The sequence below is a fragment of the Ovis aries genome, chromosome 12, assembly GCF_016772045.2.
Source record: "Ovis aries strain OAR_USU_Benz2616 breed Rambouillet chromosome 12, ARS-UI_Ramb_v3.0, whole genome shotgun sequence".
Classification (NCBI taxonomy): domain Eukaryota; kingdom Metazoa; phylum Chordata; class Mammalia; order Artiodactyla; family Bovidae; genus Ovis; species Ovis aries.
The window spans coordinates 54894304-54908220 of record NC_056065.1 but is presented as its reverse complement, the minus strand read 5'-3'; the positions used below and the strand labels follow the sequence as shown (position 1 = coordinate 54908220).

At 40.1% G+C, this 13917-nt stretch overlaps 1 protein-coding gene across 6 annotated transcripts in view; it reads right to left on the bottom strand.

Annotated features, from left to right (window-relative positions):
* The window catches only part of RABGAP1L (RAB GTPase activating protein 1 like), a 726671-nt gene that overhangs the window by 647625 nt on the left and 65129 nt on the right, over positions 1-13917 (bottom strand). For all 6 annotated transcript variants that reach the window (XM_042229119.1, XM_027975891.2, XM_060396625.1 and 3 more), the window contains 2 exons: positions 4224-4394; positions 2456-2648 (listed from right to left, as the gene is read on the bottom strand). In XM_042229119.1, the coding sequence (XP_042085053.1) occupies positions 2456-2648; positions 4224-4361 (331 nt within the window). In that variant the 5' untranslated portion in view covers positions 4362-4394. The remainder of the gene's footprint in view (positions 1-2455; positions 2649-4223; positions 4395-13917) is intronic.

Sequence of the window (13917 nt, the reverse complement as noted above, 5' to 3'; positions counted from 1 at the left end):
AGTTCATATCCTTATAAATTGTTTTATACAAGTCATTCTTTTTCAATTCTATTATCCCTTCCTCAGCAGAAAGATGCAAAGAGTAACAAAGAGCATGAAAGAGAAGACTCATTATGTAACCAAACAGTATTTTAGTAAATTGCTGAAAATTAGCAAAAATTCCCTGTACAGCTGAATCCAAGTAGCCAGGATATACGATTATCAAATGACAAAAACCAAAAAGTTAAACAATGAGTTAAACCAACGATGTTTAAACAAAAGCATTTATCTATTCAATTTTACCACTGGCAAACTACATATCTTTAATATTCACTTCAGCCCATTTAAATATAGATACTTTCCAGGTAGTTCCTTACCACTGAAGTTAGGGGTTATTTTAAATTAACCACAAGAATTCTCTTAACAAAAACTGCAACTATGAAGGGCAGCTGAAAACTCTTGTTTTAGTTCTTTCAGGCTACTGTATAACAAAATACCACATGGGTGGCTTACAAACAGACATTTATTTCTCGCAGCTCCGGATGCTGGGAAGTCCATGACTGAGGCTCTGGCAGATGGCTGTCTCATGGGAGCTCACTTTCTAGACAACATCTCTTCACTGTGTCCTCACACTGCAGGAGGCACAAACTAGCTAGCTTGTAGCACTTTGGCCTAGATTTATACTTAGCCTACATAAACATTCAGAAATGGATTTGCTGCTGCTGCTGCTGCTGCTGCTGCTGCTGCTGCTGCTGCTGCTGCTAAGTCACTTCAGTCGTGTCCGACTTTGTGCGACCCCATAGATGGCAGCCCACCAGGCTCCCCTGTCCCTGGGATTCTCCAGGCAAGAACACTGGAGTGGGTTGCCATTTCCTTCTCCAATGCAGGAAAGTGAAAAGTGAAAGTGAAGTCGCTCAGTCGTGTCCGACTCTTCACAACCCCATGGACTACAGCCTACCAGGCTCCTCCGCCTATCGGATTTTCCAGGCAAGAGTACTGGAGTGGGTTGCCATTGCCTTCTCTGCAGAAATGGATCACGCAGCCTTAAATCAATTGGGACGCTATCTCTTCTGCTGAGTGACTTAGTGAGGAATCTGAATATTACCAAGACCAGCATGTATTGATTCATGTCATTCCCTTGACCACAACAAAATGGTTCAGTTGGTCCAGAGTAAAATTTACAACTTTTTGTTCCATGGTTAAAACACCAGAGCCTTTCTCGCAACCACCAGGTATAAACAAATCATTTACCCTTATCAATTTCTGCTACTAACTAGCCATGACATGGAGAAGACCAAAGCTGAGTAGTTTACAAAGAAATATTACCAGAAACGAGATCAAACCACACCTCCAGTGTTTAAACCAGTAGGGGTTGGGTTGAGGTGGGTTTGCCTTTTCCTGATCCAAAATCATTTTCACTTATAAGACTGGTATTCCTACTATAAATCCTACTTATTCATGCATGTATTTATCATTTATTATACTGTAATAAACACTTTTACAGTATTATTACACTGATGGAGTTGATATGCTATTTTACTTAGAATTTTCACAAATTATAATTTAAAGTAACTGTATTTAAACTGAATAAGAAGGCACATCATATGAAAGGATGTATATATTAATTATTCTTTGATACCCAAGAATTTATTCATTTGTTAAGCTTTTATTGAAGATCTACTATATTCCAAGTCATCGTTCAATCACTAAGCCATGTCCAACTCTGTGAACACATGGACTACAGGACACCAGGCTCCCCTGTCCTCCACTATCTCCTGGAATTTGCTCAAATTCATGCCCACTGAGTCGGTGATGCTTTCCAATCTTCTCATCCTCTGCCACCTGCTTCTCCTTCTGCCTTCAGTCTTTCAGGGTTTTTTCCAATGACTTGGCTCTTCACATCAGGTGGCCAAAGTATTGAAGCTTCAATTTCAGCATCAGTCTTTACAATGAACGTTCAGGGTTAATTTCCTTTAGGATTGACTGGTTTGATCTCCATGCAGTCCAAGGGATTCTCAAGAGTCTTCTCCAGCACCACAATTTGAAGCATCAATTCTTCAGAGGTCAAACTTCTATATGGTCCCACTCTCGTCCCTACATGACTACTAGAAAAACCATAGTTTTGACTATACAGACCTTTGTTGTTAAAGTGACATCTCTGCTTTTTAATATGCTGTCTAGTTCCTTCCAAGGAGCAAGCGTCTTTTAATTTCATGGTTGAAATTAATGGGAAAAATGAGTACCACAGCAAAGTGAGTACCCAGACATAGTATCAGTTCTCAAACAACACTGAGAGTGATTTTAAAGGTAGAGATACAAACGGAAGCTTAAGAACCAAAGTGGGAACTCTCAACCAGAACTGTAAAGTTGGTGGCCTTGATCTTAGAAAATTAAGCTAATAAAATTTTCTGATTTTCATCTTAAAATTTTCATCATCACTTTTTCTCTGACAGTTTCTAAGAGTTCAATATAGTACCTGTATTTGATGGATCCAAAATTAACTGAAGAGATGGCTTATTTGTTTGCCTGGCTGAAATATTTCCAAATGAATGGTCTGAAATCTCACTGGAACTTGGACAATCAACAGGAAGGCTACTTTGCCCCTTCTCCGAATCTCTCAAAATCTCTTCCATGGCTTTTTCCAGTTGTTCATCACCATTAGAAACTATCTACAGACAAAGGAAAACAATTCCTTTCAATCATAATATGGTTCTAGAACTTAATAAAAAAAATAGTTACTGAATACCAAGAATTAGTTGTACTAATTTCTTGAGATATAACAGAAAAATCTGAGTTTTAAAAAAACAAAAAAACAATAGAGGACTATTAGTTTCAGAAAAGGATTCTCCAGAAACACCTAAGGCAGTTTCCAACTATATTTGGTCTAAGAGCTTACTTACAGAGATTTTGGGGGGTTTTTTTTCTTCTTTTTCTACCTTTTAGTAACACATTCTAAAAATCAAGTAATCCTAAATTTATGTGTTTTAAAGAGAAAAATGGATAAGTTTAAATAGACAATATATAGTGTTAATATCATTTAAAAGGTCATATTTTATGTTATCATAACATAAATATGTTTGTGATCTCTTTATAAATTTTGCTTGAGCAGCCAAGGAGTATCAGTAATTTCCTTGTATTTAAGTTGGCTGACCTTTTTCTTAAAAGCAAAGTGAAACACACCAGGCATAAGTAAATAAATGCCTTAAGCACATTAATGTGAAAACAGAGTTAAATGAATTTAAATAGCTATTTATTTAAATACAGATAGTTCAATAAATTTAAAGGAATCTATTGACTATTTTAATGAAATTATAAAACTATATATCCTCAACATTATGTAAAATGAGTAATCATCTAATTTTTATCAATTAGATGTTTTATTAGATTGATATTTTATTAGATTAACATACTAACATACCTTTGTATCATAACTAATACTAAACACAAGTCATAAATAATATATAGCATTTTAGGCTAATTTCTCTCTCCCTATATCTAGAAGGTGGTTATGCAAGTCCCATAGATATATACCTGAGTTTGTTTGGTTTTATTTATAAATAAGAAAACAGTTTTCATTTGGTCAAACACCATACATATATCTGTTTGCAAGAAAAAAATATATATATCACATACATACTTGAATTGGTAAACAGCTTCAAAGAAAGACTTTTTTTGATAACTCAAATGTTATGCTGCCTAACAAAAAGGCAACATAAAAATGAAAAATAAAAAGGACCACATCTAAATAAAATCTCAATGACTAAAATTACAAAACATATACTTAAAAAATATTCAGACAAGTGTTAATCACACAGATGAATGCTACAAGCTGACTTAAAGCATAAAAATCATAAAGCAAAGTCTCTCAAGTGAAAGTAATACATAACTACATATTTATATAAGTAATTTTTAAAACCCAGCAGCAGTAAGAGAGGCAAAAGTATCCAGATAAATTAAACTGATGTAAGATTTAACCATTAAGTCTAACTTGCCAATTATCCTTTCTCTTCTTTTTTCCCTCCTATTTCTTCTTTCTGAATTCTAAATGATAAACAACCAAAAATAAAATACTTTAAAAATAACAAACCTAACAATTAAGTCTCTGGATAAATCAAACATTGATTCTATTCTCAAAGTGAGTACTTGAGAAAAAACTCTGGATTGTATATACTTCCTAAGATAAGTTGCACCTAGTTAAAAGGAATAATTTAAAACAAGATCATTTGTAGAAAAGGAAAAAATACCTTCAGTTCAGGTTTTTCATCATCTTTTGTAGAAGTATCACCTCCATGCTGAGGAACCAAAACAAATTCTTCACTGTTGAGTGTAGTCACAGAATCCGATGACCCACTAACCTTCCGTAATGAAGCTCTGACCTCCATTTCAGTTCTGCAAACTTCTCTTTCCACATCCACCTGGTCAAAACCACAAGGATTAAGAAAAAAACTGGTAAATAAAAACATGAACTATTGAGTACCTGAATCAATTTTCTGGGGGCTTTTAAACATGGTTCAGGCAAGGAATTCTGCTGGCTAGATAGATAATCATCTCAAAACTAGGGAGTCTACCTTCTGGGACTGGGCCACATAATAGAGATGTACACTGAGTTTCCAGACTAAAAGGACCATATTGTTCCCTGCACAACAACACAAACCTGCCCATATCTCAACTAAAAGGATTTACTACTATGAGGCACTCTCTATATTTCTCTGAGAAATACTTTTTGTCCTTTTTAATAAATATAAAAAATAGGAAATAAGCTAGAAGTAAATACAAATTCACACACAAAAATACATTCACTGGTGACTTAATAACCAAATCCAAATGTCTGCATAACATCTCCTCACACTAATAAGCATTGTACCTTAAAATATTTTTTCTGTGTCATTTAAGTTGACTGATTAATACAGAATTCAACATTCTAAGCCATGTATCTTTTCCTTTCCAGACCCAAAACCACTTATCTATAGGAAGCAGAAAATGGGGAGTGGGGGCAGGGTGGCAAGGGGAGCAAAGCTTTATACTGCACTCATGCAGCAGTATTCAAATACCGTGTTCTATATAGATCTCAATACCGTCTTCAATATAGATCTCTAGTAGCTCAGCTGGTAAAGAAACCACCTACAATACAGGAGACCCCGGTTTGATTCCTGAGTCAGGAAGATCTGCTGGAGAAGGGATAGGCTACCCACTCCAGTATTCTTGGGTTTCCCCAGTGGCTCAGCTGGTAAAGAATCCGCCTGCAACTCGAGAGACCTGGGTTCAATCCCTGGGTTGAGAAGATCCTGTGGAGAGGGAAAAGGCTACCCACTCCAATATTCTGGCCTAGAAAAATCTATGGACTGTAAAGTCCATGGAGTCGCAAAGAGCTGGACACAACTGAGCGGCTCACTTTCACTTCACACCATAGAAACTCAACATTCTCTGTCACTTCCAGAAATCCAAATATTCATACAACTAAATTTAACTGAACATGTACACTACGTAAGAGTCACTATACTCAACATTTGGGGTTACATGAGTGAATAAGGCAAACAAGATGTCTCCTTTCCTGGAGCTTATAGCTCGTGAGGAAACAAGCAAGGAAGGAAGGAAATCCCAAATCATTCAACAGGCTATGAAGAAAACACAACAGCCTAATATAGCAAAGAAGAGCTGTAAGGAGTATACAGACGACTTAAAGGGAGGTAGTAGGAAAAGACTCTCTGAAAGGGAAATATTTGAGCTGAAAGCAGGAAGATTAAAAAAAAGAACCTTATGTTAAACAATCTGCTCAGTGACAAAGGGGTTAATAAGTCAGGGAGGAAGGACAAGTTCAGTTTAGTATAGTTGCTCACTAGTAGCCAAGGCTTTCCAACCCCATGTACTGCAGCACGCCAGGCTTCCCTGTCCATCACCAACTCCCGGACTTTACTCAAACTCATGTCCATCGAATCGGTGATGCCTTTAATCTTTCCCAGCATAAGTCTTTCCCAGTGACTCAGTTCGCATCACGTGGCCAAAGTATTGGAGTTTCAGCTTCAACATCAGTCCTTCCAATGAATATTCAGGATTGATTTCCCTGAGAATTGACTGGTATTATTTCCTTGCAGTCCAAAAACTCTCAAGACTCTTCTACAATACCACAGTTCAAAGCATAAATTTTTCTGCGCTCAGCTTTCTTTATAATCCAACTCTCACATTCATACATGACCACTGGAAAACCATAGCCTTGACTAGACGGACCTTTGTTGACAAAGTAATGTCTCTGCTTTTGAATATGCTGTTCTAGGTTGGTCATAACTTTCCTTCCAAGGAGTAAGAGTGTTTTAATTTCATGGCTGCAATCACCATCTGCAGTGATTTTGCAACCCCAAAAAATAAAGTCAGCCACTGTTTCCACTACTTCCCCATCTATTTGCCATGATGTGATAGGACTGGATGCCATGATCTTCGTTTTCTGAATGTTGAGCTTTAAGCCAACTTTTTCACTCTCCTCTTTCACTTTCATCAAGAGGCTCTTTAGTTCTTCTTCACTTTCAGGGTGGAGTCATCTGCATATCCGAGGTTATTTATATTTCTCCCGGCAATCTTGATTCCAGCTTGTGTTTCCTCCAGCCCAGAGTTCCTCATGATGTACTCTGCATATAAGTTAAATAAGCAGGGTGACAATATACAGCCTTGATGTACTCCTTTTCCCATTTGGAACCAGACTGTTGTTCCATGTCCAATTGTAACTGTTGCTTCCTGACTTACATACAGGTTTCTCAAGAGGCAGGTCAGGTGGTCTGGTTTTCCCATCTCTTTCAGAATTTTCCACAGTTTGTTGTGATCCACACAGTCAAAGACTGTGGCATAGTCAATAAACCAGGTTTTCTGGAACTCTCTTGCTTTTGTGATGATCCAGCAGATGTTGGAAATTTGATCTCTGGTCCCTCTGCCTTATCTAAAACCAGCTTGAACATCTGGAAGTTCACAGTTCACATACGGTTGAAGTCTGGCTTGGAGAATTTTGAGTATTACTTTGCTAGCCTGTGAAATGAGTGCAACTGTGTGATAGTGATAGTTTGAGCATTCTTTTGCATTGCCTTTCTTTGGGATTGGAATGAAAACTGACCTTTTCCAGTCCTGTGGCCACTGCTGAGTTTTCCAAATTTGCTGGCATATTGAGTGCAATGCTTTCACAGCATCATCTTTTAGGATTTGAAACAGCTAAACTGGAATTCCATTGCCTCCACTAGCTTTGTTCGTAGTGATGCTTCTTAAGGTCCACTTGACTTTGTATTCCAAGATGTCTGGCTCTAGGTGAGTGATCACACCATCATGGTTATCTTGGTCGTGAAGACCTTTTTTGTACAGTTCATCTGTGTATTCTTGCCACCTCTTCTTCATATCTTCTGCTTCTGTTAGGTCCATACCATTTCTGTCCTTTATTGAGCCCATCTTTGCATGAAATGTTCCCTTGGCACCTCTAATTCTCTTGAAGAGATCTCTAGTCTTTCCCATTCTATTGTTTTCCTCTATTTCTTTGCACTGATCACTGAGGAAGGCTTTCTTATCTCTCCTTGCTATTCTTTGGAATGCTGCATTCAAATGGGTATATCTTTCCTTTTCTCCTTTGCCTTTCACTTCTCTTCTTTTCTTAGCTATTTATAAGCCCTCCTCAGGCAATCATTTTACCTTTTTGCATTTCTTTTTCTTGGGGATGGTTTTGATCCCTGCCTCCTGTACAATGTCATGGACCTCTGTCCATAGTTCTTCAGGCACTCTGTCTATCAGATCTAATCCTTTGAATCTATGTCACTTCCACTGTATAATTGTAAGGGATTTGATTTAGGTCATACCTGAATGGTCTAGTGGTTTTCCCTACTTTCTTCAATTTAAGTCTGAATTTAGCAATGAGTTCATGATCTGAGCCACAGTCAGCTTCCAGTCTTGTTTTTGTTGACTCTATAGAGCTTCTCCATCTTTGGCTGCAAAGAATAAAATCATTCTTACTTTGGTATTGACCATGTGGTGATGTCCATGTCTTCTCTTGTGTTGTTGGAAGAGGGTGTTTGCTATGACTAGTGCGTTCTCTTGGCATAACTCTGTTAGCCTTTGACCTGCTTCATCTTGTACTCCAAGGCCAAATTTGCCTGTTACTCCAGGTACTCTTGACTTCTCACTTTTGCATTCCAATCCCCTATAATGAAAAGAACATCTTTTGGGGGGGTTAGTTCTAGAAGGTCTTGTAGGTCTTCATAGAACCATTCAACTTCAGCTTCTTCAGCATTACTGGCCAGGGCATAGACTTGGATTACCGTGATATTGAATGGTTTGCCTTGGAAACAAACAGATCATTCTGTCGCTTTTGAGATTGCATTCAATTACTGCATTTGGACTCTTTGTTGACTCTGATGGCTACTCCATTTCTTCTAAGGGATTCTTGCCCACAGTAATAGATAGAATGATCATCTGAGTTAAATTCACCCATTCCAATCCATTTTAGTTCACTAATTCCTAAAATGTCAATGTTCACTCTTACCATCTCCTGCTTGACCACTTCCAATTTGCCTTGATTCATGGACCTAACATTCCAGGTTCCTATGCAATACTGCTCTTTATTAATGTCAGACTTTACTTCCATTACCTGTCACATCACAACTGGGTGTTGTTTTTGCTTTGGCTCCGTCTCTTCATTCTTTCTGGAGTTATTTCTCCACTGTTCTCCAGTAGCATTTTGGGCACCTACAGACCTGGGGTGTTCATCTTTCAGTGCCCTATCTTCTTGCCTTTTCATACTGCTCATGGGGTTCTCAAGGTAAGAATACTGAAGTGGTTTGCCATTCCCTTCTCCAGTGGACCACATTTTGTAAGAACTCTCCAAGATGACCCATCCATCTTGGGTGGCCCTACACGGCATGGCTCATAGTTTCACTGAGCTAGACAAGGCTGTGGTCTCTGTTTGGTTAGTTTTCTGTGATTGTGGTTTCCATTCCGTCTGCTGCTTCCCTGGTGGCTCAGAGGTTAAAGCGTCTGCCTGCAATGTGGGAGACCAGGGTTCGATCCCTGGGTTGGGGAGATCCCCTGGAGAAGGAAATGGCAACCCACTCCAGTGTTCTTGCCTGGAGAATCCCATGGGCGGAGGAGCCTAGTGGGGTCCAAGGGGTCCAAGGGGTCGCAAAGAGTCGGACACGACTGAGCAACTTCACTTTCTTTCTTTCTTTCTGATGGATAAGGATAAGAGGCTTATGGACACTTCCTGATGGGAGAGACAGATTGAGGGGGAATCTGGGTCTCGTTCTGATGGGCCATGCTCAATAAATCTTTAATCAAATTTTGTTGATGGGCAGGGCTGTGTTCCCTCCCTGTTGTTTGACCTGAGACCAAACTATGGTGGAGGTAATGAAGATAATGGCGACCTCCTTTGAAAGGTCCCATGCAGGCACTGCTGCACTCAGTGCCCCTGACCCTGCAGCGGGCCACCGTCGACCCACGCCTGTCAGAGACCCCTGGACACTCGTGGGCAAGTCTGGGTCAGTCTTTTGTGGGGTCACTGCTCCTCTCTCCTGGGTCCTGGAGCACACAAGGTTCTGTTTGTGCCCTCCAAGAGTCTGCTTCCCCATCCTATGTAAGTTCTGGTGGCTCTATGATGGGGTTAATGGCAACCTCCTCCAAGAGGGCTTATGCCATACCCAGGTCTGCTGAACCCAGAGCCCCTGCCCCTGAGGCAGGCCACTGCTGACCCATAACTTCACAGGAGACACTCAAACACAATTCTGGCTCAGTCTCTGTAGGGGTCTCTGGGTCCTGATGCGCACAAGGTTTGAGCCTTCTCAGCAGACAAGTAGATCAGTGCTAAAGAATGCAGGACCTCGTAACCATGGTAAGTCTGACCCATGCCAAAAATTCCCCCAGAAATGTTCTTTTTCTCTAATTAGGTTGTTTTGTTCACTTTCTCATTAAAAAAAAAAAAAGGCTGCAATATCTCATTTTACCAGTAGGTGACACTAACACCATTACTCTCATCAAAAAAGGAGGAAAAAAAATTACTTTTCCCTTCAAGGCACAGTTGAAAAAACTACTTCCTAACATTATTGAAAAATCAAAGTTTCTAATAACATCAAAACAAAGAATAATTACTGCCAACTCCAAGGCATACCTTTCATTTATTTCTGCTAGGTATGTAAACATACTTCTTTTTTAAAACCCTTCAAGCACATTCATCTGTCCTCTAAAAGGTTTTTCTCATTTTGCATATTATGTGTGTGTGCTAAGTCGCTTTAGTTGTGTCTGACTCTTGGCAACCCTACAGACTGTAACCCGCTAGGTTCCCTCTGTCCGTGGGATTCTCCAGGCAACAACACTGCGGTGGGCTGCCATTTCCAGGTTATCTTCCTGACCCAGGGATCGAACCCGTGTCTCATGTTTCCTGCATTGGCAGGCGGGGACTTTACCACTAGCGCCACCTGGGAAGCCCTTGCATATTATATGCTTCTGAAAATGCAGTATGTATTAGCAGCAAGTTTTTACCCTTCCGGCTGCCCCATGAAAGCTTGATTGTCACGACATTACACACTTCAGGTGTTCTTTCTATGGCCAATCCTTCTTCAAATCCTTTTCAGTTGCCACTCTTCTACTTGACATTTAAATGTTGGAAATTCCCCAAATTCTGAGCTTTTTTTCTCTGATTCTTTGCCACTCACTCTTATTGCCAAGGATTTAAATAGCATCTATATACTGAAAGTCTCCCAAATTTCTATCCCAACCCAAATGTCTCCTCTAATTCCTGATTTTGAATTCAACTCTTTGATATTTCCATGTGGAATTCTATCGGTATCTTAAAATGTGACCCAAGTGGAATTCCTAATGTCTCCTCCAAACTTGTTTCTTATTCAGATTCCCCATTTCTGAAGAACACCACCTTCTACTAAGATGCACAAACAAAAAATCTGGTTATCATCCTTGATTCATCTCTGCTTCTTCATTCCTCTCATTACCGAGTCATGTCAATCTCACTTTCAAAATAAACCCCACATCAATCTCTCTACATCAATTTTACAAACCTAATCCAAGCCATGATCTCACCTATTATAACAGTCTCCTAACCCATCTCCTTCTTCCAGTCTTCTCCTCCCTCATCTACTAACTAAACAGCCAAAGAAATCTTTTGGAAAGCTAAATTGGATTACATTAAAGCTCAGACTAAAATATTTTCACTAAAATTCAAACAAAATCCAAACTCCCTGCCATGACTTAAACGCCTGACACACCCTTGCATCTGTCACCTTTCATTACAGCTCTTTAGTCATGGAAAGTTCATTCCCACTTTAGGTCTTAGCACTTACCCCCTGCCTTCATATGGCTGACTCCTAAAGGTATACCTGCCATTCATAGACTCAACAAATATTTAATGAGTCCCTACTACGTGACAGAAATCCTAATGGGAACTAGAGACTAACTAGTTAGTGAGATGAATGTAGGCCCAATTTTCTTAGACCTAACATTCTTACGGATGTGTTAAATAATACAGAAGAAAGTAAATTAGGATCATCTATTGGAATAAGCACTGGAAAAGATGCTGAGAAGGCAGGAGGCAATATGGATTCAATCGACATTTGGATTTAATAATGATGAGCAAATCATGGAAAGAACTAGGGAGAAACAATTTCACGTAGAAAAAACAGCAAATACTGGGTTGGACAAGAAGTTTGTTCGGATTTTTCAACATGATATTTCAAACAATCTTCTTAGCCAATCCAATCAAACCAAGATATAAGAGAAGGCTGGCTTAGTTTCTAGTGGGGCCACTGCTCCTTTCTCCTGGGTCTTGGTGCGCACAAGGTTTTGTCTGTGCCCTCCGGGAGTCTGTGTCCACAGACATAGCTGCACTCATCTCACATGAGTAGTAGCAAAGTAACGCCCAAAATTCTCCAAAATAGCTGTCTGTGGGGTCGCACAGAGTCAGACACGACTAAAGGCAACTAAGCAGGAGCAGCAGCAGGCTTCAATAGTACACGAACCAAGAACTTCCAGATGTTCAAACTAGACTTAGAAAAGGCACAGGAACCAGAGATCAAATTGCCAACATCTGTTAGATCACAGAAAAAGAAAATTCCACAAAACATCTACTTCTGCTTTACTGACTACACCAAAGCCTTTGGCTGTGTGGATTACGACAAACTGTGGAAAATTCTTCAAGAGATGGGAATACCAGATCACCTGACCTGCCTCCTGAGAAATCTGTATGCAGGTCAAGAAGCAGCAGTTAGAACTGGACATGGAACAACAGACTGGTTCCAAACTGCAAAAGGAGTAACAGACTGGTTCCAAACTGCAAAAGGAGTATGTCAAGGCTGTATATTGTCACCTGCTTATTTAACTTATATGCAGAGTACATCATGCAAAATGCCAGGCTGGATGAAACAAAAGCTGGAAACAAGACTGCCGGGAGAAATATCAATAACCTCAGATATGCAGATGATACCACCCTTATGGCAAGAAAGTGAAGAGGAACTAAACAGCCTTGATGAAGCTAAAAGAGGAAAGTGAAAAAACTGGCTTAAAACTCAACATTCAGAAAACGAAGATCATGGCATCCAGTCCCATCACTTCATGGCAAACAGATGAGGAAACAATGGAAACAGTGAGAGACTTGATTTTCTTGGGTTCCAAAATCACTGCAGATGGTGACTGTAGCCATGAAATTTTTATAAAAGATGCTTGCACCTTGGGAGAAAAACAGTCACAAACCTAGACAGCATATTAAAAAGAAGAGGCACTACTTTGCCAACAAAGATCCAACTAGTCAAAGCTATGGTTTCCCCAGTAGTCATGTATAATGTAAGAGTCAGACCATAAAGAAGGCTGATCAGTGAAAAATTGATGCTTTTGAACTGTGGTGCTAGAGAAAACTTTTGAGAGTCCTTGGACTCCAAGGAGATCAAACCAGTCAATCCGAAAAGAAATTAACCTTGAATATTCATTGGAAGGACTGATGCTAAAGCTGAAGCTCCAATACTTTGGCCACCTGATGTGAAGAACAGACTCATTGGGGAAAGACCCTAATGCTAGGAAAAACTGAAAGCAGGAGAAGGGGACGAGAGAGGATGAGATGGCTGGATGGCATCACCGACTCGATGGACATGAATTTGAGTGAACTCTGGGAGTTGGTGATGGACAGGGAAGCCTGGGCATGCTGCAGTCTGTGGGGTCACAAAGAGTCAGAGACGACTGAATTGAACTGAGAGAGAGAGAAGTTGCTCACTCGTGTCTGACTCTTTGCAACCCCATGGACTGTAGCCTACCAGGGTCCTCCATCCACCCAACTTTCCAGGCAAGAATACTAGACTGCTGCTGCTGCTGCTGCTGCTGCTGCTGCTAAGTCACTTCAGTCATGTCCGACTCTCTGCGACCCCAGAGACAGCAGCACAACAGGCTCCCCCGTCCCTGGGATTCTCCAGGCAAGAACACTGGAGTGGGTTGCCATTTCCTTCTCCAATGCATGAAAGTGAAAAGAGAAAGGGAAGTCACTCAGTCGTGTCTGACTCTGCGACCGCATAGACGGCAACCCACCAGGCTCCTTCATCCATGGGATTTTCCAGGCAAGAGTACTGGAGTGGGGTGCCATTGCCTTCTCTGAAGAGTACTGGAGTGGGTTGTCACTAAAGAGAAGGTTTACTGAGAAACAGAAAGAAGGCCATGAGAGCTTCAAAATAATAACTATAGGTCAGAATACAGTTGTCCCTCAGTATCCATGGAGAATTGATTCTAGGACCCACCACAGACACCTGAATCCACAGATGCTCAAGTATCATAATTGACATTCCATATCCTTGATTTGTCACCTGTGGCTTTAACCAACCAGACTGCGTAGTACTGTAGTATTATTTGAAAAAAAAAAAAATCTATGTATATGTAGACTCAGACAGTTCAAACCCATGTTGTTCAAGGTCAACTATACTTGGTATGAAATGA